This window comes from Bombyx mori, chromosome 3 (assembly GCF_030269925.1).
Source record: "Bombyx mori chromosome 3, ASM3026992v2".
NCBI classification, from domain to species: Eukaryota; Metazoa; Arthropoda; class Insecta; order Lepidoptera; family Bombycidae; genus Bombyx; species Bombyx mori.
Window position 1 is genome coordinate 14,307,224 of NC_085109.1, and position 25,682 is coordinate 14,332,905.

Below are 25,682 nucleotides of genomic sequence, written 5' to 3' on the forward strand. Positions count from 1 at the left end.
TTATTGTAGTATTAGTAAGGATCCACAATTTATTTAAAAAAAACTTTTTTTTTTTCAAAAAAAGAAAATTGTAGCCTATGTCACTCGGGAATAGTGTAGCTTCCAAACAGTGAAAAAATTTTTCAAATCGGTTCAGTAGTTTTGAAGCCTATTCAATACAAACAAACAAAAAATCTTTCCTCTTTATAATATTAAGTATAGAAGTATAGATAATATTAGTATAGATTAGTATAGATAAATAACAGTCTTAGTTAACTACAAAATCATACTGTGTTTTTTTAGTGGTAAATTATCGGACTACAAAGGTCCACCGTGTCGTAATACAAACCATCGGTCAGTTTAAACCAGACGCTAACTGCGTTACGACTCTGGAAAGTCGAACGTTTTGACCCATTTACCAGAACAGCCAATGTATTTTAAAATTATGACCGATTTTGCGAATATCGTTAATAATTTAAACTTGTCCATGTGTTTAGTCTTGTATGCGTTGGCGAAGAATAATGTTAAACAAGGGGTAATATTAGAAAAAAACCTTTCCCCATCTCTAAAACTTATAAAAAAAGATTTGTGGTGTTGTGGGACACCGGATAGGAACGAAGTTCCTTATTATAAAAATATTAATTTTAAGTTCTATTCGAGGTATAAAGAAAATAATTATTCGGGTATACATTTTTTATTATGATTTTTTTATTGATATAAATAAATAAAAAACTACTTTACAAAGGTATCAACTTTATTTTATTCACAACGATTTATAAAAAAATATATATAATAATAATATACAAAGAAACGGCTATTTATATGAATAATGATAATAACCGTCATCATGTAGACTATATAGTAGACACTGTATAGCCATCATACTAAGACTATACATAAATAATAAAAATCTTACGTTACGGACGTTTTTTCCCGGTTAGGGTACCCCTCCGCATCGTCCAATAAGGAACTTCGTTCCAAAATATTTTCAAACATTACAAACTTACTAATTAATGAGCATTCAGATTTTTTTCAAGTATATATTTTATCAACTACTTCAAGAAATCAACTAAATCTTTTCACAACCCAAGATTTGTTCGTGTAAAATTATTTGTAAAACTAAAAGAAAACATGCATTGATTTAAAGTTAGTGCCACATCGGATCTGCTTTATAAACATTGATAATGTTGTTGAACAGTTGTGAACATCTGTCCCTTGGCTATTAAATCTTATGTAACAATTTAATAGTCCTTAAACCAACAGGAAAATAAACAATGCGTGGACATAGGAATAGATGCCAACCCTACGTGCTTCGAGCTCGTACGCACACATATCCACACGTGAAGTCGCATATGTGAGTAGGGATAAATATAACTATTCTGTAATACAAAGATGTGGATAAAATTTGGATGTGGCATTTTCACACGTTTTTTTTTTGTAATTTAACGTTGTTTTTAGTAGAAGTTCAGTTTCGTTTAATATTTGTCAAGTTTTTGATACGTTTTGGAATTTTAGGACATGGAAAGCTCTGATCCGACTAAAAGTATTTAAAATATTCTTTAGCGTTTCTCAGGGAATTGTTGTCAAGAAACTATGAAACAACTAGCCGTACTCGCCCGCATCGCTGGGCTTTATTTAAAATGAACATTATTATTTATTGTCATTATTATTAGGGAGTCCAACACTCATATAAATATTAGCCTATCCATTAAGTACATGTATTTTCTACATGTGTACCAAGTTTCAAGTCAATCGGATGCATGGTTTAACATCCGTAAAAACCACTGTAGATATATATATTTATATTAGTATAGATATGCCAATGCTGTTGAATTTTGACACAATGATCATATAATTTATAAATTTAATTCAAAAAGAATACAACTACAATAACAATAGTTAATAAATTACTAAATCAAATACTAAAAAACGAACTCGAGCTTTACCACATCCAATCTTTGTTAATGAACGGCCGCCCAATATCATACATCTCCGTTCGGCTCAGTCGGTCCCGATGCTGCACACAGTGCTTTGCTGTCGTAAGGTCTCTGCGCACATCCAATAACACATACAACACGTTGTCATTACAATGTGTAAATAAATAACATTAACAAAATCCATGTAGAATTTCTGCGTATTTTTCCATAATTTTCCATCAGGCCTTGTGTAAATATGTAGTGTAGTTTTGTGATGTTCGTTTGGACTTACGTTAAGGGGTTCGTCGGTATGGGGCTGCCCGATTTGACGGTGAGTTTAATGTATTTTCGGTTGTGAAGTGCATTGGTTTTTTGAAGGGCGCCAGATTGAGCTCTTTGTGATCCCTTCCATGATTTATTTTCATCCACACTTAGCTTCCTTTGTGAGATCGTAATTGAAAAACAAAATAACTTATGCAGATATCTCCTTTGTTTGCTCATACATTATTAGGTACGGTTTTTTTAATTGTATAGTATTCATTGCGTATGTAAATTGTTTTCTTATAAAATGGTACATATCTGGACAATAAAAACGTTGCCTTTATAGACATTAGTTCCATAAACATACATCCCATATTTTGTCGACAAATTTGTCAATTTGAATTTGTATCTGAAGACACTATATTGAAGGAATCAATTCTTAATACAATAGTTTGATGTAAAGCTTATACTCGTATGAACCTATTTTGTTACGGATGTCGGTATGTCAATTACTACGTGAGCTTTTAGCGTTAGCTCGACTTTATTCTCTTCTTCTTCTCTTTCCACCAAAAGTGTACGAAAGGTTAGCAGATACAAAATAAATTAAATTAGCAGTAAAATTACAGAATCTGTGTAAGTTGTTAATAAATAACTAGTCAGGTCATAAGTATTGTCACACAGTAAAAACTTTTCTTTTAGAATGCTGGCCACAAAAAAGTTTATTGAATTCGAATTTCGAATTGTTCATGAAAATAAAAATGTATACTTTTAGAATTTTACTTATTTTTAAATATGGAGTGGATGCTTAAAGAAGACCGTGTTGCAGTTATTGCGTTGCATCGTTGCGGTTACGCGCCAATTCAAATTTTTAACATACTGAAAAATTTGAATATAACCAAAAGATTCGTTTATCGTACCATCAAACGATACAATGAAGTCTCTAGTGTAGATGACAGGTCAAGAAGTGGTCGCCCTCGGTCTGTTAGCACTCCAGCAGTGATAAAAGCTGTGAAGGCGCGAATTACTATACTGACTATACTGATACCCTTAGAACTTATATCTCAAGATGGGTGGTGCATTTACGTGGTAGATGTCTATGGGCTCCAGTAATCACTTAACACCAGGTGGGCTGTGAGCTCGTCCACTCATCTAAGCAATAAAAAAAAAATAAAAAAAATTCAAAGAAATCCCAAACGTAAGCAGAAACTGTTGGCCCTTCAGATGGGGTTAAGCAGAACCACGGTGAAAAGGGTGTTAAATGAAGACTTAGGGCTTCGGGCATATCGAAGAAAAACAGGACATCGTTTGAATGCTCGTCTAATGGACCTGAGACTGAAGAGATGCCGCGCTTTGTTGAAGCGGTACGCGGGAAAAAAATATCGGGAAATTCTTTTTTCGGATGAAAAAATTTTTACCGTAGAAGAGAACTACAACAAACGAAATGATAAGGTGTCCGCACACAGTAGTGAAGAAGCGAGCAACCGTATTCCGCGTGTCCAATGAGGTCATTTTCCATCCTCGCTCATGGTATAGTTGGGAGTTTCTTATTGGGGCTTAACAGAGGTACATTTTTGTGAGAAAGGTGTAAAAACGAATGCAGTTGTGTAGCAAAATACAGTCCTGACGAACCTTGTGGAACCTGTTTCTCATACCATGTTCAATAACAGGCACTGGGTATTCCAACAAGATTCGGGGCCAGCTCATAGAGCGAAGAGCACACAAGACTGGCTGGCGGCGCGTGAAATCGACTTCATCCGGCACGAAGACTGGCCCTCCTCCAGTCCAGATTTGAATCCGTTAGATTACAAGATATGGCAACACTTGGAGGAAAAGGCGTGCTCAAAGCCTCATCCCAATTTGGAGTCACTCAAGACATCCTTGATTAAGGCAGCCGCGGATATTGACATGGACCTCGTTCGTGCTGCGTTAGACGACTGGCCGCGCAGATTGAAGGCCTGTATTAAAAATCACGGAGGTCATTTTGAATAAACTTTAGTGTCATAAGAATCTATGTTTTGTTAAGTTCATTTTGGTATATGAATGGTTACATAATGAATAAACTTGTTTCATTTATTTTACATTAAACATGTGACAGAATTTATGACCTGACTAGGTATACTAGGTTTGTAGATTCTTTTTGTAATGCGTAGAACGTTTTTAAGCTAATTTTCTAGGGACAAAAGAGTTTGATGTACATGACAAAACTTGTTTTAGGGCTCAAAGCTTTCATCACACTTTTGATCTTAGCGCTGGGTATAATGGTAAGTGTAGTTGGTAACTGTACCAAGGAGTATGCTGTTCTGTCGGAGCTGGCATCTTTATGAACAATATTTGACAAAATGGAATCTGAGTGTAGTAAGTAGTAGTAAGGTTAGGTTGCCGTATAGTTACATCTCTCGGATCCACTCTGGGTGATTTTAGGCTCGCCAAGCACCGGTGACCGTCCTCGTCGACACCGACGAAGAGTGAAAACTAGCCCATAGACATAACCCACTGACTTACTCGCTGTATCTTCTCAGTGGGTCGCGATTCCGATCCGGTAGTAAGCACTGCTCTTGCTAGGACTACTTACCAATTCTCTCAGGTTGAGCCCCTGAGCTCACCTACCGGTCTGCGCGAAGTTGGAATAGCCCCTAAAACTACCAACGATTATGTAGGGAAAAAAATACTTACATTTGAAATATAAAATATATAAAATATAAAATAATTTTCTATATAAAATTGGCATTCAGACGACTATTGCGCAAATACTTAACTGACAATATCACGTAAATTAGTGGGCATTGAAACCAATTGAAATATAAAGCATTTTTTTATTACACGTTGACTCGTCGCTATGATAGCAAATTGGTATCACGAATTTAAATCGTGACCTATGCAACGTTTTGGATATGACGTTTTTTATCATTGACACATACACTTGATGTACTTTTACCTGATTATTTCTGATGTTTCTGAATAGCGTTGATGAGCAGCTTCAGGAACAAAGCTCAAGTTACGACCAAAGGAATTAGACATGGTCGTTACTTTGGATTATAGTCCAAATACCTCAAACACACGTTAAATTATATCTACCTTTAAAATTAGTGTCCGTACTGGACGCCTGTATTATTCTCGCACATACAAAAGCGCAAAATATTATTCTAAAAATAATGCAGCTCAGTATTTGCAACCAGATGAGTAGTTAAAGGACTCACCAATGGCTTGATTTCATGTAAAATAAAACTCCGCCAAACAAAATTACTAGTATATAAATTTATATATTTGTCGATAAAACTTACTTGTTTTACTGGTGGTAGGACCTCTTGTGAGTCCGCACGGGTAGGTACCACCGCCCCGCATATTTCTGCCGTGAAGCAGTAATGCGTTTCGGTTTGAAGGGTGGGGCAGCCGTTGTGACAATACTGAGACCTTAGAACTATATCTCAAGATGTGTGGCGCATTTACGTTGTAATTGTCTATGGGCTCCAGTAACCACTTAACACCAGGTGCTCTGTGAGCTCGTCCACACATCTAAGCAATAAAAAAAAATCTTTATTGTACATTTACATTTAGTTTAGATTATGGACGAACAGGATTTGTTGTTTAGCTTAACACAGAAACAAAAATGCGATTATAATGGTAGGAGCATTTAATTCATGAAACTCTCGGTGACCTCCTAACGTGTTAAGCAAAACGAGGTCGCGTTGATAAAATTAGCGGCCCGCTGACTAACGCTGTGAACTTTACGTTCGGGATACGGCAGACGTGAAACTGACCAGGTCGCGTGACCGATTGTGTGTTGTATCTCTGACGAAACCTGCTTCCGATCCGGTCCGATAATCACCACGCCGATATCAAACGTAAAAAGTTTATCAAGCGATGTCCAAACATCTCTTCTTCAATCTATGTCCACCTAATGCTGAGCGTAGGTCTCTTCATAAGCACCCTATTCTTTTCGGTCTCTTGCCTCTCATGATCAATAGAGGAAGACTGATAGTGATCGCGGCGATTGTATCATCACTACATAGTATGTATAAAACAAAGTCGTTTTCTCTGTCCCTATATCCCTATGTATGCTTAAATCTTTAAAACTACACAGCGGATTTGGATGCGGTTTTTTTTAATAGATAGAGTGATTGAAAAGGAAGGTTTATATGTATAATAACATCCATTAAATAGTGGAGAAATCAACAATAAATTACAGTTTCCGAAGCGAAGCGAGGGCGGGTCGCTAGTATGCTATACTTTAGAGAATTGATGATGAATATTAGATATGTTAGCGCCTTTTTAATTTGGGAAAACCTAAATCTGAAATAATAATATGTTTTATTATTATTTTTTTATTGCCCGTGTAAACAGACGAATATACGGCCCACCTGATGGTGAGTGGTTACCGTCGCCCATGGACTTTAGCAATGCCAGGGGCAGAGCCAAGCTGCTGCCTACCGAAAATGTGTTGCACAGAGTTTAGGGCAACATGTATGCTATATTATATATGGTATGTGGGTATGGAGAACAGCTGTGAAGGCTGTCAATAAACAAGAATTCCACATGACTATGACTGCTTTGACAAGAATAACCGGCTGACTATGATGATGAGTATAGGGCAAACGGGCCTGTCGCTCGAACGGTTTTAAACCCCTTCGTTTGTGTGGTGTCGAGCAGGAGGTTCGCGCGGAACGCGATGTCCTCCAGGCGCGGATGTCGGAGCAGGCGCTCAAGATATCGTCGCTGTCGGCGCGCCTCCAGCAGCAGCGGAACGACGCCGAGGCGCTCTCCCACCAGGCCACCAGCCAGCTCTCCGTGCAACTGCACGATGCACTCGCCGAGGTGACTGCCACGCCGCACTCTGCACCCAACCAACTTACATAAATGATCTTTGAATAGTGCAATATGTGTGTTTGATCAATCGCAGACATCCCATTTACTTGACTGATCAGGTGGTACAGATGCTAGGGCTCCTGACTGTCGGGTCGAGGGTCGTGGATTCGATTCCCACATCAGGCAAACATTTGTGTTTTTTTGCTTTTTATCTGGGTTACTCAGTCTATAAATAAATGTGTATATCAGTCTCTAGATAATCCTGACTTGGGGCTAGATGAACGTATGTGACTTGTCCGTCGTTGCTGAATACTATACAGTTTTCGTGGTTACGGCCGATTTAAAATAGTAAACGCGAGATTAAACTGCAACAGTACTTTTAATTAAAAATGTATGTAAAACAGAAACAAAACGTTATAATGATCCGCGTATCGTATGATAAATGTTATTTGTCCTTCTAGTGTTAAGGCAAATTTTAAATATTTATTAGGTGCAAAGACTCAAAGAAGAGATGGAGAGCAAGGACAAACAGTTGGTCAGGTTGAGGCAGAATTTAGAAGAACGTGATAGACTCAACGAGCAACACCATTCACTCTACGGTAACTCGTGTAAGTCAATACGTCGAGATAATGGAAGTGTCTTTGGTCCCCCTCACCCCCCTGGACCCTCGTCCCCATGGTCCCTCTCGTCCCCACGGTCCCTCTAGTCCCCGTAGCCCCTCGCCCCCACGGTCCCTCTCGTCCCCATAGTCTCCGTCGTCCCCCGGTTTCTCATCCCCATGGTCCCTCTCGTCGTCATGGTCCCTCGTCTCCATGGTTCCCGTCGTCCCCATGATTCCCGTCGTCCTCACGGTCCCCCTGGCCCCCTTGGTTCCCTCATCTCATCCCCCTGGTCCGTCGTCCCCATGGCCCCTCTCGTCGCACCGGGCGGGTGGCTTCTAGTGTGTATGTGTAGAGTTACAACATTTGGAATGTTTAATTTTCATTTAATCTATTTATAATTATCATGTATCGGATAAACAGTAAATTATACCGTGGTTGCCATTGCATCATCACTTTTAGTGCTTAGCTTATTTTGACATATTTTGCAGATATTGTTAATGGATAATTGAAAAATAAAAAATTTTAAATTCAAAAAAATTAAAAGAATATAAATTCATAGTAAATGATGTTAAATAATTTTTTATAAATGTTATTAACTTATTAAAAATGTTATACGTGTGCGCGCTAAGACACGGCCGTACCACAGTAATATCTATCTAACTGCGCAAATTGTCGATATTCCGACCCTCCGCACTTTGTGCGCACAAATAGACAGTCGATCTATTGACGGTTCGCGTTCAGTTTAATATGACAATACATTTAGTAACATTTTCTTCTCTATGGTTATAGGTGTACGTATACTGATATATTTAAATATTGAATATGTAAATTTTCCCCAACAGGTAACCCTAAAGACAAAGTGATAATACTGGAGCGTGAGCTGTCGGACGCGCAGAGCCGCATCGCGCAGCTGGAGACCCTGGCGCGAGACCTCCAGCGGGACAATGAGCAGCTGCAGGCTGCCGCGCGGGACCAGCAGCAACACCTGCAGCAGCTGCTCGGTGAGCTGTCCGGGGCGCTGGGGGAGACCATCATTTTTATTTTTTATTGCTTAGATGGGTGGACGAATTCACAGCTCACCTGGTGTTAAGTGGTAACTGGAGCCCATAGACATCTACAACGTAAATGCGCCACCCCTTGAGACATAAGTTCTAAGGTCTCAAGTATAGTTACAACGGCTGCCCCACCCTTCAAACCGAAACGCATTACTGCTTCACAGCAGAAATAAGCAGGGTGGTGGTACCTACACGCGCGGACTCTCAAAAGGCCCTACCACCGGTAACTACGCAAATTAAAATTTTTGCGGGTTTGATTTTTATTACACGATGTTACTCCGTCACCGTGGGAGTCAATCGTGAACATTTGTTGAGTACGCATTTCCACGCCACGACGACTTACTTAATTATTTATGTGATACTCGTAAATTCAGATTCGCCTAAAGACAAGTCTAGCGTCGCTCGAACCAAAGGTACATTTGGAATAAATCCAACTTCCTCTAGTTTATTTGGGTTACGGCGATATTCGTCTACCTCGGCCCATACAAGTATGATTCATAACCGTCGGTTAACTGTTGCAGCTCTAAAATTAGACGCAAACAACCAGGAGGACGAAAACGGTCCGGCCGACGTCAAGACATCGGCTAGAACATTGAGCGACATCGTCTCCATATCCGACTTCGACGAACAGGACCTGCAGATGCGGAGAGCTGAATCGAAGGGCCACAACCTTAGTCTGGGCGAGCCCCCCTACGGCCCCCTCGGCCCCCCCGGTCCCCCCGCGCACGACCGCACGCTGCCCCCGGAGGGCGAGCGCCCCCACATGAGCTCGTTGCATCTCGAGTGCTCGGAGCAGCTGGACCTCCCCGCCCACACCCCCCGCGCGGACTCCCTGCCCGCGCACCTCACCTCCACGCAGAACAAAGACTTGTTGAAGCAATATAAAAGGAACGCTAATGAAATCACATTGTTCGGCGATTTTAAGCATTTGACCCAGAAAATAACCGATAATTGTTCAATGTATCCCAACAGGGACGTCAGCGACACCAAAAATCTTAGCGTCGAACCAAAAAAAATAAACTTCTCAATTGAACCGACCGCGGACAACCGAGACGAGGAGGAGTTCACTTCGCTGCGGGAACTCGGGATATATCTCGACACGAAGCAGCAGTGCTACCCCGACATCCTCACACAGCTGAAGCACGAAATCAAAAAATCTAGATCCGAATTGGAAAAGTGTAGATCTGAACTGAAAAATGCTGAAGAACAACTGTGCGAGTTCCCCGCGCTCAAACAGGAGGTGGAGCAGCTCAAGGGGCTCCTGGACAACACCGTGGCCGCCATGGACAACGACAAGAAGTTCTACGAAAATCAACTCGAGAGCTTCTCGGCGAACAAACAACTACTCGAACAGAGACTCACGGAGCTGAGTCAAGACGTCCATGACAAGTCTAAGGATCTGCACTTGCTCAAGGAAGACATACTCAGGAGAGAAAACATGATATTGGAACTTGCGAAAGAAAAGCGAAATCTGATGAACAAAATGGCTGAACTTGAACTTAAAATAGACGAGCTCCAGACCAAAAATACTTTACTAGAGAAATGCGAAGCGGAGAACTTGGAGATGAGAGAGAAGATGACGGAACTGACGAAGCTGGAGCAGCTCGTCAACGATAAAAACCAGCAGATCGACAGCCTCAACCAGCACCTGGACAGGCTGGACGACCTGCAGCGCCGCCTCCGCGACAAGTCCCAGCAGCACGACAGCCTCCAGCGCGCGCTGGCCGACAAGAGCGACGAGCTGGCCCGCCTCGCCGCCGCGCTGCACGCCCTGCGCCGCGACGCCGCCGACGCCGACCAGCTCCGGCTGCAGCTCTCTAAACTAGAAAAGGACCAGGAGAACGCCTTGTTGAAACTACAGAACACTCAAACTGAACTCGAGCGAGTCAACTCTCTCAACCAAGAGATGTCGCTGAAGATACAAGACATGAAGTCACTCACGGACCAATTAAAAGATAATGAAACTGAAATAGAAATTCTTAACGAGGACATTTCTGCGTTTCACTACGAAATAGCTTCGTTGAAGGACCAATTGAAGATGGCCTCCCGCAGCCCCTCGCCGCGGAAGGCCCCCGACGACCGGAGGGACGACCGGCCGGCTCGCTCCGACAAGAGGCAGCTCACCAAGATCAGGAAGCAGATATCTTTGTTGCAACACGAGCTGGACTTTAACAAGAAGGAATTGAACGATAAGGTAAAGTTTGTTTACTCAAAATGACAATTGTCGATGTATAACTCATTTGGAGTTACCGGTCACTGACTGGTGTCACTTATGTCCGGACTTTTTGGCGAGAAGTGAAGTTGTGTGATTTGTTTTAATTTGTCTATTTAGTGTTTCATCAGGTTTAAATGTGTAATAACGGTGGTTTACTAACTGTTTAATATCTGTGAAAGTGCACAAATGTGGGGAAATGAAACAAAGCCGCTGGACGTAACTTCTTACGATCCTCCAAAAAGTCCACTGAAAAAATCTCAGTACACGACCACCATTTTACTGAGATTATATTTCATCCCATATCATCCCATCTCATGTCATTTAATTTCATCCCAGTTCATTAATGTCTCAAAATCATCAAATCATCTTTATTTCATTTCACTCCATATTATCATTTTTCATAAAAATAATAATATAAATTAAAATAAGAAATTATGACTTAAAGGTCTTAGTTACCAGGTTATAAAATCCCTTAAAAAAGTCGCTTATGTCCATATTGTGATTTTCTGAATACAACGTGTTCAAATGCTCAAAATAGATACGGAATATAGTTAAAGGAATTGTTGTCTCATTCATTTGACCATTTCTCCCCACACAGGCGTTCGAGCTAGCGAAAGCGAAATTGGACATAACGGAACTCAAAAACAATTTGAGTCAAGCGGACAAACAAGTGTCGGACGCCGCCGCCGACCGCGAGCTCAGCGCGCAACGACACCACCAACTGCGCCACGACCTGCTGCACGCGCTGCAGGAGAAGCAGCAGCTGGCCGAGCAATTAGAGCTCGTACTGTCTAGGTGAGTAGGGCCATTGTCGACTGACGCGCGGGGGACTGTGCGGGGGCTTCGGCAACTTAACCAATGTAGACCTTGTGGCGACTCACTTACCCGCCACTACTTGGGCAACCGCCTTACAATCCGACAAAATCGCTGTCGCTTATGAATTTAGGCAATCATATATTATTGTTGTTCAACACTTCGGAATCTTAAAAAACTGAGGGCAGTACATATCGGTATTCGTTGTGGTACCCATCGTTCGTGTCAGTGCCTTTATTTCTCCTACATGTTCGTTATGTTATAGTTTGTTTGTGTATATTTTTATCTTCAATAAACTATTCAAAGCAGTACATATTCATACTCACTGTGTAAACCATCCTTTGTGTCAGCGCCTAGTGTCGGTAGGCAGCGGTTTGACTCTGCCCCTGGTATTGCTGAAATCCATGGGCGACGATAACCACTCACCATCAGGTGGGCCGTATGCCCGTCTGCCTACAAGGGCAATAAAAAAAAAGCCTACCCAATACAGTTAGAAGCAGCACTACTACTACAGCTTCTACAACCTTATATGTTCATCAGTACCTTATACTGACAGCATAGCCCGACTCCCCTCGTCTCGGTACTATAGTGTTTTATCGCACTGTTATATCCGGTCTTCAGTAGCGTAGTATGCAGACCCTACTGTATTCCTGCTGCATCAGCTCTTCCGTAACCTTATCCATACCATACCTCATTACTATTCCCACTCACTGAATCAGTTCGTCTCCATCCTTCGTCGCGTTCGCGCCTATCACTTTTTATTAAATCCAGTGCGAATTATAATTTAGTTTTTTTTTAAAAGAAATTCACAGTATCCGGTAAAATAGCACGCATTCGTTCTAGGTTACGCGAGGAGTCAGATGTTGAAGAATTAAAGGCCAAGTTGAGGCAGCAAGTGGAGAGGTGTCACGAGCTGGAGGCCGAGCTGCAGGACGTCCGGGAGCTCGCCGACAGGTCGGTGTTGTGGTCCGTGGGCTCAGCCGGACGGAACACTCGTGCCGGTGCTCTACTGAATCTAAGAATACGACCTCGACACATGTTCATGAGTGACTTCCTCGCAACATCGTATAACAAAACATCAGATCGGAAAGAAAAAAAATATAATTTGCATTACTGGTGGTAGAGGATCTTGTAAGCCCCCACGGATGGGAACCACCACCCTGCCTATTTCTGCCGTGAAGCAATAATGCGTTCCGGTGTGAAGAGTGGGGCAGCCGTTGTACTGTAACTGAAACTGAAGCTTAGAGCTCATGTCTCAGAGTAAGTGGCGGCATTTACGTTGTTGGTGTCTATGGACTCCGGTAACAACTTAATATTAGATGGCCTTTGAGCTCATTTATTAATCTATGAAATCTACAAACAAGTTGTATTGAATACTCGTTGTTTTAGTGATTACATATTTAGTGTGAGCTTTAATCTTCTCCCAACGCCCCGCGTGACGCGGCGGCGGAGGAACTGGTTTATACCTGACACACGTCCAGCCACGTCCAGTATAGATTACTAAGTATTAATAACAGTGCTAAGAATTTGTTAGAACTCTAACACTCCTGGTGGCGTTGACCACGTGCTTGCCTTTGAGTATAAATTTGCATTTCTGCTCATTACTTAAAAATGCTAAGCAGCGAAGCTTTGAGTGTTCATACACGTCGAGGGTCTCTCGCCGAGCGGGGGTCCCGTACGGTGTCTCGCGCGAGGACTTCTAACCGAACCTCGCGGTCGGCCGAGATGATAATAATATTTGAATCTGCTTAATGAAAACATCAGTGTGTCGGGGCCGCTACACGCAGTATCGGATGTCTGCTACTATGATCACGTTGAAGTGTTGTCTCAGGTCTACCGGTCCCGACGAGGGGTCAGGAGGGGGGTCGAGAGACAGGGCGCGGTCCCCCACGGCGGAGTTGGAGCGAGCAGTGCGGCTGCAGCTGTCCTACTCGCACGCACTCGACCACACCATCATGGACCAGGTACACTCGCCTACACATGAATTTCATTCCTATGTTATAGATTCGTTTCTCGCAGTAATAATGTTTCATACATATCATCACCTAAATGTTTAAACTAGACGTGTTCAGTGATTCTGTCGGCGCTAAGTTTGGAATAATTTAACTTTTGCATTACATCTGGTTCTTTTGATCGTAGTGAGATAAGGTATACATAATATATTAATTTCAAGTCAAATCATAAGCTATGAGTCTTCCTTCATAATTGGATCTAGATTAATTGTCATTTATGTACCCCCTCGCGATAATGGAACGTTGGTCGACAGATCCTGTCCGCCAGCAGCGACGAGCACGAGCCCGTGCCGCGCCTGGCGCTCGCCGCCTCCGAGTGAGTGCAACGCTGTCACGTTTGCCCCCCTCTCACAGCACGCCCCCCATAGCGACCCCCACAGTGCCCCCCACAGCGCGACCCCCACTGCAGATTGCTGTGATCTTTGATAAGAGACCACGAAGGTTTCAAAATGCGACCAAATCATTTAATAGCCAAATTACGTTTAACGCTAATCGAATCTTCAACTTGATGTCGCGGTGCGGCCGGCGGTGTCGCGCTCCTGTAGCAATGTGCTCTGTGCAGGTCGAGCTCGGCCCGCTCGTCGCGCTCGGAGCGGGAGCGGGAGCGGGAGCGGGTGGCGGTGCTGGAGGAGCGGCTGCGGGACAAGGATGCGCTCATCGCTGAACTCAACAGGTGCGACACGCGCAACTATACCCAAGCGCTAGTCTGGCGCCGATGTCCGACACGCAGTAAGCGAGGTCCACTGTACGCTCGGTGTCCGCAGGGTGCGGGAGCAGCTGGAGCGCGACTGGCAGACGGCCCGGCTGCGCTACGAGGCCGAGCGGGAGAACTCGGGCCGGCTGCAGCTGCTGCTCGACACGCAGAAGGAGACCGCTCTGACGCTGCAGGTACCGGTGTAAAGTGCTTTCTAATAAACTTTTTACTGGTGGTAGGATCTCTTCAGAGTCTGCTGCCGTGAAGCAGTAATGCGTTTCGGTTTGAAGGGTGGGGCAGCCGTTGTAATTATATTTGAGACCTTAGAACTTATATCTTAAGGTCAATGGCGCATTTACGTTGTAGATGTCTAGGGGCTCCAGTAACCACTTATCACCAAGTGGGCTGTGAGCTGGTGCACCCATCTAAGCAATAAAAAAAACAATAATACTCCCACCCGAAACGATTGGTTTTGTTAAAAGCATAAAGCAGCAGTGTCGGCGCATTGGTGGCCGCACAGCGCTCCACACTGGCGGACACTAACTTTACGTCCATTTGGTCATTTTCTCTGCTCCAAATGATTCATTATCAATGAAATGATCACTTTGCTTAATGATAAAATTGTATTCCGCAGAAGCAAGACTCGAACATGATCGAGATCCTCAAGAAGCGCTTGGAGAGCGCCATGCACGCGGAGCCGCCGCCGCGCTCCCCGCCGCAGGTCAGGCTTATTTTTTTTTTTAGGGATTTTATGACCCCGTAGCTAAGACCTTTAAATCATGTCTTATTTTAATTTATATACTTATTTTTATGAAAAATGATAATATGGAGTGAAATGAAATGAAGATGATTAATTTGAGACATTCATCAACTGGGATGAAATTAAATGAAATGAGATGATATGAGATGAAATATAATCTTAATAAAAAGGTGGTCATTTACTAGGATTTTTTCAGTGGACTTTTTGAAGGATCCCGAGAAGTTGCGTCCAGCGGTTTTGTTTCATTTTCCCATATTTGTGCACTTTCACAGATATTAAACAGTTAAAAAACCACTACTATTACACATTTAAACCTGAAAGAAACACTAAATAGACAAAATAAAACAAATCACACAACTTCACTCCTCGCATTCCCGCCAAAAAGTCCAGGTCAGGCTTAGCATAAACATTACCATAGATTATGGTCAAATATGACATTGTTGTTTACCTATACTAATCTATAGTATACGAATCTACAGCGGTTTTTACGGATGTTCTATAACTACTGAACCACGCATCTGATTGACTTGAAACTTGGTATCTATGTAGAAAATACATGTACTTAATGGATAGGCTAATAAATAAACTCAGTTTATATGAGTGTTAGACTCCTACACCAGTTACGGGGGCGTTAATGATGGGAATCTTTGTGGGAATGAGAAATAATAATGTTAAATTTATTGCCCAGAGAAGTGAATGGGTACAGCTAGTTAAATCATAATATTTATATTTAGCATGGTTTTATCAGTTTGACCAGCTCTATCTTTTCACACAAACGCGGCTCAATGTGCGTGGTGCCGAGTTGCAGTACATTTGGATATTCTGTTGTAGAGTGAGAGCGAGGACCGATGGAAGGGCGAGGTCCTGCTACTGAAATCGAAGCTGCAGCTGGAGCGCGACAAGCTGTCCGACCAGCAAGCCATGTGGGAGCGGGACAAGCTGCACAAGCAGCGGGAGCTGGACGCCAAGAACGAGGTCTGCAACACGCTCAGGAACGAACTCGCACACATCAAGCGGTAAGCGCGCCGTGACCGTCCAGCGGTGACGTCACAGACTCCTCAGCGACTCAATGCGATCTCGCACGCTCCAGGCGCTCGCACGACTCCAGCCTCGAGCTGCTCCGCGCCAGGGAGCTGGCGGCCGCGCAGGCCAGGACCATCGACGCGCTGGAGCGGAGACTGGACGCCTGCGAGCGGCTCCGGCCCGTGGACGACGCGCTGGTGAGCACTCGCGTGTACACCCTTCAACAGCTGGGTCAAAAGAAAAATTACCAACAAAAATGTACAAATGCTTTGCTTCACAACAGTCGGAAATCGAGATCCACAAGATAGAGCTGACCCGCGAGATGTCCTCACTGAAGAAGTGTTTGTCGGACAGCATCCGCCCCGCCGACACCCCCGCGCCGCACCAGCTCGTGAGTATCCCCCTGCGGCCCCCGACGCCCCCCGGCGGCCCCCGACGCCCCCCCGGCGGCCCCCGGTGCCACAACGCGAGGGGCCGGGCACGAACTATTTGATAACGTCTATCTAAAGTCATGATTATAAAATTAAGATTTATAGTTACAGATTATTTAGCTAAATTATATCACGCGTAGGAAATTATGTAGTTCTGGTATGAAATACCCACATAAAGGGTGAAAACGGAACTATTTTATTTGCAAACTTATTGAACTGCCCCAGAGCTGTTTTATATGAAACTTAGATTAAATAAACAAATCATCAACCGGGTTGGTTGGTAAAAAAAATTAGCAATTTAATACTTTTAAAATTAAAATGAATAGTAGCATGTACCCGTCTTTTTTAATTACTGCTGTACTCTAGCGCGCAGCAGACATTGCTCAATGGAGAAAGAGAGTTTCGTTCATCTAAAGAACGTCGTACATCACTTAAATTGCCGCGCTGTTGATTTGAAAACATTTTGACTTCGTCGATGTATGGTATCCGATGGGTCCGTCTTGAAGGCGTAAGAATTTAACATGGATCACCAAAGAACGTGATATATAGAATTTGGATTGTATTATTGTATTTGACTATAGCCAACGCGTCTCCATTACAACTTTCTGTAATATCGTGAAGTGCTCGGCTCCCGTTCGCCGCTGAGATACCACTGAGGAACTTACGCCGCGCGGCTAAGTACCCCTACCATTTGCGCATCGTATAATTTGAACCCACTTACAATCCCGCACATGGTATAGGTATTTGCTCGCCCCACCAGATGCCCCGTTGGGTTTAGAGCCGCGCAACTTCAAACATAAGCTGATTGCGATATCAGAAACTAACGGTGTCTGCAACATCCTTCAGATCAATGTCGTGCCGGAATGTCCAAGTGACCGAAAGCGCGTCTAGGGCATCATTGTGTGTCAGCACTATATCAGGCTGACAGGTCCGACACTGTTAAGAATAGCACTCCCCAATTTTCACATTTCCACCACCATACTTAATGTAGCTTTTTTGTACTTTTCGGCTCGACAAGATGACTTTCTCCGTTTAGATACACGCAGAGCATTTAAAGTAGTTTCGATACGTGGCAAACTGCTTCACGGTCTACAGCTATTTTTCTTCTTAAATTCTTACTTATATGACCACCGCTGTGGTATACACATACAATGACTCCATCCGCTAAATGCTATGTGTTAGTACGGGATAAGTACGGGAAGTGGGTTGCGTACACCTGGGGAACGGGTCGCATGCGCCCCCACCAGGTGATGGTGACCCATCAGCGCGCTGCAGATGAAGTGGGGACGGAGATAGTTTGACAATAAAGTTATTGAATGTAACCTTTTTTAATTTTCTTTATTCAATGAAAACGGAAAATACTACAACAAAAATTTAGTAACAAATAGAACCCATGTTGAAATCTCACAAGCTCGTACTCGGGCGGTCGGTGAGAGTGTCTGCGCAGACCTGCCTCTCGTCGGCGGAGAGGGGCTCCACGGCCCACAGCGCCAGCGCGTGCAGCGCATACAGGGCGAGGTACAGCGCGTACAGCGCGGCGGTGAGCAGGGCCAGGCCGGCCGGGTACAGCCGCGGCTCGTCCTGCCGCCGCCACCACTCCTCGGTCCACTTACGGAAGTACTGGCACGCGTTCCTGAACGTTGGACACGAAATATCAGTATCGGTCGTCCATAAGAGTTTGATATCTTCCATGCCACGCCAGACACCGCCGCCCCCTGCATACGACGCTGAAGTCGATTAATACAAAAGTGCCACATTACCCGCCGTCCACCTGACTGGTCGCGAATCAGCCACGTGTGCCGTATTAAAGAGCGGGACAGACGCTATACGAATGAAACTTGGCTCATTTGTTAACTGGTGGGTGGTGGCACTTACGATTCTAGTTTAGTCGTCGTGGTCTAAAGGATAAGACGTCCGTTCGTATGTAGCGATGCATTGGTGTTCGAATCCCGCAGGCGGGCACTAATTTTTCCAATGGAATACGCACTTAACAAATGTTCACGATTAACTTCCGCGGTGAAAGAATAACATCGTGTAATAAAAATCAAAATTATAATGTCCGTAATCAGTGGGGTTAGGATGTCTTGTGAGTCCGCACGGGTAGGCACCACCGCCCTGCCTATTTCTGCTGTGAAGCAGTAATCCTTTTCGGTTTGAAGGATGGGCAGCCGTTGTACTGTCAAAACTGAGACTTAGAACCCATGCTTCAAAATCGGAGGCGGCATTTAGGTTGTAGATGTCTATGGACTCCGGTAACCACTTAAGCACGTTTACCCACCTAAGCAATAAAAAAAACGCCGTCGTCTATGGTTTCTGGTACGCACGTACCTCCACGTGTACGGCGTCGTTTGGTCGATAACAAACCTGAGAGCGGGCAGCGCGGCGTCGAGCGCGGCGACGAGCGCGTGCAGCGCGTGCGTGAGCAGCACCACGAGCGCGCACACCGCCAGCAGGTAGGGGGGCCAGCGCCCGCTGCCCGCCGCCGCTGTGCGCAGTCACACCGGGGTAGGATTAATTTCATCATGAAAATCCACCAAACACATTCAGTCAAGAAAGTACAAGACAAGAAAGATGATTTGTTTATGGGTCAAAATAATCGTTTTTTTTTTTATTGCTTAGATGAGTGGACGAGCTCACAGCCTGCATGGTGTTAAGTGGTTACTGGAGCCCATAGACATCTACGACGTAAATGCGCCACCCACCTTGAGTTCTAAGGTCTCGGTATAGTTACAAAGGCTGCCCCCCCCCCCTTCAAACCGAAACGCATTACTGCTTCACTGCAGAAATAGGCGGGGTGGTGGTACCTACCCGCGCGGACTCACAAGAGGTCCTACCACCATGTTCCATTTTGTTGCGGAGTTTGTGTTGCATCTGTTATTTAGATTAATACAGTGTCGTTTTGAGTTGTATCACATCTAATGTGCATTGCGAATTTCATAATGGACAAAAACATCGACCAAATATTTATTTTTTCCCTTGGTAGGCTAAGAGGCTATTCCAGCTACACCCGGACGGGTAGGTGCGCTCATGGGCTCAACCTGAGAGAATTTGCTAACACTAGACCTAACAAGGGCAGTGTTTCGCAGAATTAACTACCGGATCAGAATCGCGACCCTCTGAGAAGAAGTTTTTCGCAGAATTCACTACCGGATCAGAATCGCGATCCACTGAGAAGATCCGGAAAGAAACTCAGCGGGCTCACCAATATAATTTCGTGTTCAGAGTCACTAGAAATGTTACAGAAAGCTAATGGCGAATCGACTTTATCAAAAAAAAAGGCTTATGAGTGGTACACAGCGGTCAATAGCAGTCGAGATATGATGGAAGAGTTTCCTTGCATCTTACCAGATGTAGTTGCAGAAACGTTCATGAGACTGAAGTAAACATAGCAAAAGTGAAAGAAATAGTGACTGAAAATAATCATTCAATTTTGAGAGAGGAACTTACTGTGTCTCTCGAGTCGATCCGTACAATTGTAAATGATCATTTGGATATGAAACGTATTTCCGCTCGGCTAGTCACAAAATACCACAATTTTGTCCAAAAACTCAATCGCATGAGTCGCTGTAGACATGCTAGAATGAGTCGATTCTAGTGACGAGACGTGTGCTCACGAGCTTGACATGCAAACTAATCAACAAGCTTCGTGGCGCCTTCCAACTGATCGGAAACCACGCCAAAGTCGATAAAAAAAACAGTCATGTTGACTATTTTCTTTAACTATCGCGGTGTTGTGCAGTGGAAATTATTGCCCAAAGGTCAATGGGAACGGTAAATAAAGAATATTGATTGATCGTTATGTGGCATTTAAGATGCAAATTAGACGAAAAAGGCCGGATTTGTGGAAAAGAAATTCTTGGATTTTGCACCACGATTGTGCGTCTTTGCAAAAAGCCATTATTGTGAACCAATTCTTGAACAAAAACTCACCAAATGCCATCGAGCAATCACCTTATTCACCAGATATGACTCCAGCCGACTTCTTCCTTTATCTTAAACTCAAATTACCATTTCGTACCACCCGTTTTAAATCGATTGAAGACAAAAGCGCGGTGAGAACTAAACTCAATTCCGGAAAAGGCGTTGAAAAATGTTTGCATGATTGAATCATTCATTGGCGTAAGTGTATCGTTATTGAAGGAGCATACTTTATAGGTGATAAAATAAATTTGGATGAATATCCTAACGTTTTGTGTATTATTGATATTTTCCGGGTACTTTCTTGACAGAGTACTACACTCTATTTTTACGTAGCTCTTACACGGAATCTGCTAGACGCGGTTTCTGATGATATAACAACAACACTATTCAAATATCATTTAGGATCTATGAGGGAACACATCCTATAGATGCCGTTCGGATTGTCGATAATCCCATTCTCACGGATCGTTTGGAACCTGCGGAGGGACTTGAGTTCTTTCTGTATTTTATACCATATATTCCATGGGGAGTGCTCTGCGGTATTGTTTGAGATGATACCATCATCTCGTTTTGCCATCGCACCGCCCGCCACCGGAGTAGAATCCATCCATACTACCTGGTGCCATTGCGGTCATCCACAGTGTGTTTCCAGACATCTTTTTTGCCACGTACCATCCGGCTTTGAAATGAGCTCCCCTCCATGGTGTTTCCCGAGCGCTATGACTTGTCCTTCTTCAAACGAGACTTGTGAAGAGTATTTATACGGTAGGCAGCTTGGCTCTGCCCATTAGATTGCTGACGGCTATGAGCGACGGTAACCACTCACCATCAGGTGGACCGTATGATCGTCTGCTTATACGGCAATAAAAAAATTGCACTCACTGTAGAGTATCGAACAAGTCGTTCAGGTACCTTGTATGAGGGCCCCGTTGCCTATCGCGGCCCCGGTGCTGTGTACAAGGTCGGTGGAGCGCGCGCGGCGGCCGGCCCGCAACAGACGCAGCGCGTGCTCCGACGCCGACCGCGCCGGCCCCCCGCCGCCCGCGCGCTCGCTGCGGGAGGGCTGCATCGCGCGACCACATGCCACACGAAACAATATATCAACTTGAAATATTGCAATGATTGACACCAGTTTGACAAAATTAAACCCGCAAAATTATTATTTGCGTAATTACTGGTGGTAGGACCTCTTGTGAGTCCGCACGGGTAGGTACCACCTCCCAGGTTTGAAGGGTGGGGCAGCCGTTGTAACTATAGATACTTGAGACCTTAGAACTTATATCTCAAGGTGGGTGGCACATTTACGTCGTAAATGTCTATGGGCTCCAGTAACCACTTAACACCAGGTGGGCTGCGAGCTCATCCACCCATCTAAGCAATAAAAAAAAAACAGCCTATAGCTTCTTATTTCATTCCCCACCAGCATACAAACGGTGGTGGTCATAAGCCTTCTCAAAGATTGAATTTAGTTTCCATCAAACGTAATCATATTACATCGTTCTTGTTAGTCTTTATTGTGTGTGAAGTAATGATATTTAAAAAAAATATGCTATTAGAATAGAGATGCTGTAGTTGTGCCATTCTTAGGCCCCTTCCTAATTGACTCAGTGCTTAAGCCAATTGACCATAAAATGTATATAGAATCAAAGATATTATTAATGTAACTAAATTTACTCCCGTTCAAAATAATACGCACTGTGGGCGATAGTTTCGCACACGACGTGGAGCTCTTCTCCCTGATCTTGTCAACTTCTTCGGGCTTCGGTTCCTTCGCGTTCAACTCCGTCTTAGTGAAGGAGGAATGGTCTCCACACATGCTGAAGGAAATCATGGGAATTGTAGTTTAATTCAACAAGTGATCTTCAATATTTTAACACCTACAAATTCTAGTACAAAAGAAGGTAAAAATAAAAGGGCAAAAATCAATCAAATTGCAAGACGCAAGGTCGATGCCGAGCAAAAAATGTTTTCAGTTTCATTAATGTTTTCATGTATTAAAACATTTAAGGAAAGTAATAAAATTTAATGAAACTAATTTACAGTACTCACATCATACTCGGGAGCTTGAAATTTTCGTTTTTAACTTGTTCCATGATTTTATTTTGTTGTTTAACTAAATCGTTTTCATTGTTTCAAAGATGTATTATAAAAAAATAATGAAATTTCCGCGGAATTCATGCGTATAAATTCCAAAAATATCATGACACCATCAAATCGTGTTCTATTTTTGATCGAGAATAAATTGACAGATACCTAGTTAAGATTTTTTTATGTTCTGAACTGATGTGAACATCAAAAAGTTGTTATTGTGGGCGACGTGAATACCTATTTATCGCTTGTAATCTGTCTTCCGCTCGAAGGTGCAAAGTCTCTTCATTACGGAACATGTGCGACAAATATATAAATATTTAGGACGCTTAAATAAAAGCGGCTGTAAATCTATACTTCTTACTATAATATTATAAAGAGGAAAGATTTGTTTGTTTGTTTGCATTGAATAGACTCCGAAAGTTCTGAATCGATTTAAAAAAATCTTGACATAGGCTACCTATAATATTTGTGGAAAAAAAGTAGGGATCCTTACTAGAACTACAATAATGTAACCCAAGGTGTAAAAAAATTATATAAAATATTCTTTACATCGCGTGCCCTGCGAAAACTATCGAAGATAGAATAAAAAAATGTACTACGGACTTTGTAGAACACATTATTATTTACAAAAAGTGTCGGGACAGCATATGTCTAACTATTATAGTTATGCCGCAATAAGTGTTCTTTTATTTAAAAAAATATCGTTGAAATTTTTGTTAAAGACCCGAGCGGAGCCGGAGCGGACCACTATAAAATAATAAACGTTTATTTTATGTAAAAATGTACATAGAGACACGCACATATAACTAGTTTGTTATTGTGTCATATTAATATAATATAAAACTTTTTTTCTGTGTAAGACAAATTATACCCAAACTATTTAGGCTTAGCAAAGTTAGTATACGAGTCCAGTCAGTAAAAAACGATCTCAACGAACTCGGACTGATATTTCAGATCCGCTGTCTCCACAGTCGTTGTATCCGCCTGGAGAGCATCCGTAAAGCTCTGATCTGGCAGAAGCGGTACCTTCAGCGGACACTGCACGGCTACGTCCAGCTCGAGAGGACGCTGCGGCTGCCCTCGTCCGGCGCCGCCCGGGTCAGCACTGGCAAGGAACGGTTCAAGTAAGTTTTATTCAGTCCCTTCGATGGAAGGACCACTTCAAAAAAATCCTGTAAATTTACTTGAAGTGGGAAATGATACTGTATTGGTTTCACTTGAAGTCGTAAAAAATGCCTAGGACTTTATGATCGGATGTGACGTCATGGTAACGATAATCAATGGATAAGCAATGTATGAAGTTATAGGATAGCCGGGCTGTAACATAACTATATTTTATAATAAAACGACATGAGCTCTGCGTGTGACTTGTTTTAATGGCGGAAGTAGTCTGGCAGTATTGCCATAGATTACATTCTTTACCTAACACAATGGTAATCAATGGAGCTCACAAAATCAGTATTGCTGTAATTCGCTGCAATTCTCGTAATGAAATTGTGCACTTTCAAATCGACGTCGGGTGAAGAACTTAGAGAGGAATATATTTCGATTGGAAGTTGGAGGGTGATGATTAAGCAGGAAACGTGAGACACTGATATATCATTTCCAATATTCTGCCTTTCGTTCTGACTGTTATCACTTGTCTGTGCTGCTGATTGTTATCGGCCATGTATGCTACCATGACCGCTACGGTATAATACACGCAACGTCAAGCATGCGCACGTGATGGCGTCAGTACGCGGAGGGCAGTCAGACGTGGTGGTGGCTACAGAGTCCATGTGGGTACAGGTGCGCCGTGTGGGCGGTGGTGGGCGCCGTGCGGCTGCAGTACCTGGTGCGTCGCCGAAACGCGCGCGTCTCCGCCGCCGCCGCGCTGCTGCTCGACACGTACGTACACGCACGCACTCACCCGCACGCACGCACGCACCCGCACGCACGCACGCACCCGCACGCACGCACCCACCCGCAGCAACGCACACACGCCCCCGCACGCACGCACACACGAACCCACAGCTGCTCATAGTAGTCTCTACATGTCTTAGCAACTCCCATATGTAATTGTAAGAACTAGTGGTCCCTTGATAGCCGAAATTCGACTATAATTAATTTAAATTATATGTTTGTATAGGTACTATTATGATGTTATTGTCAAAGGTGCTTCTATAATCAAAGATTTCGCCAAGACTACACTTTAGACAATAAAAAAAAGTATATTACTCTATTCTCAATTTGACCACAGACTATTTATTTATTTATTTATTTATTAAGTTGCACCAACAAAGTGATCATCAATACAAAACATTGACAAAAGTTCATGGCTGATGTCACCTCAATTATAGGTGCAATCGACAGTGCATTAACATCAAAAATAAAAAAATATATACAGCTAAGATTTGAATACATTTCATTCATTGCTTATGATTAATTTAATTGGGAGATGATCCGCGACAAATTTTTCCTGTAAGTACAAGCATTAAGAAAAGCTTGGCAATAAACAAATAGTATTATGCATGCGTGTGCGTGTGTCAAATACATGTAATTTGTATAATGTTTTTTTATTGATTTAAAGTATTTTTTATGCATAATTTAAAAAAAATATTAACATTCTGCACTCCTTCTCTATATTTTATATAAGTGTGGGAAATTTCATACTCCTCCGTCCGCGCAATTTTCGTTATAAGGGGTACAAAGTTTTTACTTTACGTGTTAATATATAGATTCTAAAGTAACCTTATATTTTGAACAGTGGTTTGCCGTGCATGTTGATGCATACAAAATTGAATTTAAATTTAAAAACCTTTGTATGGTTTTTTTTTAAAGTTGGGTTGGTAGTTAAATAATGACTAAAGGAAGACCCATCTTATATCATCATAACAACGTGGTTACTGCAACTCACCCAGAGACCCGAGTTAAAAAATTTAATTATATATTGCGTGACGAATGTCCCCATCTGCAACTTTATTTCAATTAAAAAATTAATTAAGTATTTCAATTTTATATTAAATTGAAGATGTTAGTGGATGAAGGGGATATGATAGTTTGTTAGTTTTGAGAAAACGGGCAATGAACTTTTGTTACTTGTACTTTTTCAAATCAAATCAAAGTT

General features: G+C 42.8%; 2 protein-coding genes across 19 annotated transcripts in view; one reads left to right on the forward strand and one right to left on the reverse strand.

Moving 5' to 3' along the window:
• The window catches only part of LOC101739129 (pericentrin), a 101,638-nt gene that overhangs the window by 71,329 nt on the left and 4,627 nt on the right, over nucleotides 1-25,682 (forward strand). For all 18 annotated transcript variants that reach the window (XM_062677046.1, XM_062677047.1, XM_062677052.1 and 15 more), the window contains 16 exons: nucleotides 6,804-6,968; nucleotides 7,450-7,567; nucleotides 8,404-8,562; nucleotides 9,138-10,810; nucleotides 11,430-11,626; nucleotides 12,488-12,598; nucleotides 13,476-13,608; nucleotides 13,911-13,972; nucleotides 14,219-14,329; nucleotides 14,421-14,544; nucleotides 14,985-15,071; nucleotides 15,942-16,126; nucleotides 16,201-16,330; nucleotides 16,417-16,524; nucleotides 23,531-23,700; nucleotides 24,365-24,463. In XM_062677046.1, coding sequence (XP_062533030.1) covers nucleotides 6,804-6,968; nucleotides 7,450-7,567; nucleotides 8,404-8,562; nucleotides 9,138-10,810; nucleotides 11,430-11,626; nucleotides 12,488-12,598; nucleotides 13,476-13,608; nucleotides 13,911-13,972; nucleotides 14,219-14,329; nucleotides 14,421-14,544; nucleotides 14,985-15,071; nucleotides 15,942-16,126; nucleotides 16,201-16,330; nucleotides 16,417-16,524; nucleotides 23,531-23,700; nucleotides 24,365-24,463 — 3,632 coding nt within the window. The remainder of the gene's footprint in view (nucleotides 1-6,803; nucleotides 6,969-7,449; nucleotides 7,568-8,403; nucleotides 8,563-9,137; nucleotides 10,811-11,429; nucleotides 11,627-12,487; nucleotides 12,599-13,475; nucleotides 13,609-13,910; nucleotides 13,973-14,218; nucleotides 14,330-14,420; nucleotides 14,545-14,984; nucleotides 15,072-15,941; nucleotides 16,127-16,200; nucleotides 16,331-16,416; nucleotides 16,525-23,530; nucleotides 23,701-24,364; nucleotides 24,464-25,682) is intronic.
• Nucleotides 17,884-22,782, reverse strand: LOC101737907 (uncharacterized). Its single transcript, XM_004926601.5, has 5 exons — nucleotides 22,535-22,782; nucleotides 22,182-22,302; nucleotides 21,398-21,548; nucleotides 18,929-19,049; nucleotides 17,884-18,197 (listed from the first exon to the last, which is right to left on the reverse strand). Exons 1-5 carry the CDS (start codon nucleotides 22,576-22,578, stop codon nucleotides 17,969-17,971), a joined length of 666 nt encoding a protein of 221 aa, XP_004926658.1. The 5' UTR covers nucleotides 22,579-22,782; the 3' UTR covers nucleotides 17,884-17,968.

Bases quoted from the DNA above. Each gene is read 5' to 3' on its own strand.
- LOC101737907 (XM_004926601.5), bottom strand. From the start codon at position 22,578: ATGGAACAAGTTAAAAACGAAAATTTCAAGCTCCCGAGTATGAT. The intron at 21,549-22,181 runs GTGCGTATTATT...CGCGCGATGCAG, and splicing joins GTGCGAAACTATCGCCCACA to CCCTCCCGCAGCGAGCGCGC. The intron at 19,050-21,397 runs GTACCTGAACGA...GACTGCGCACAG, and splicing joins CAACGGGGCCCTCATACAAG to CGGCGGCGGGCAGCGGGCGC.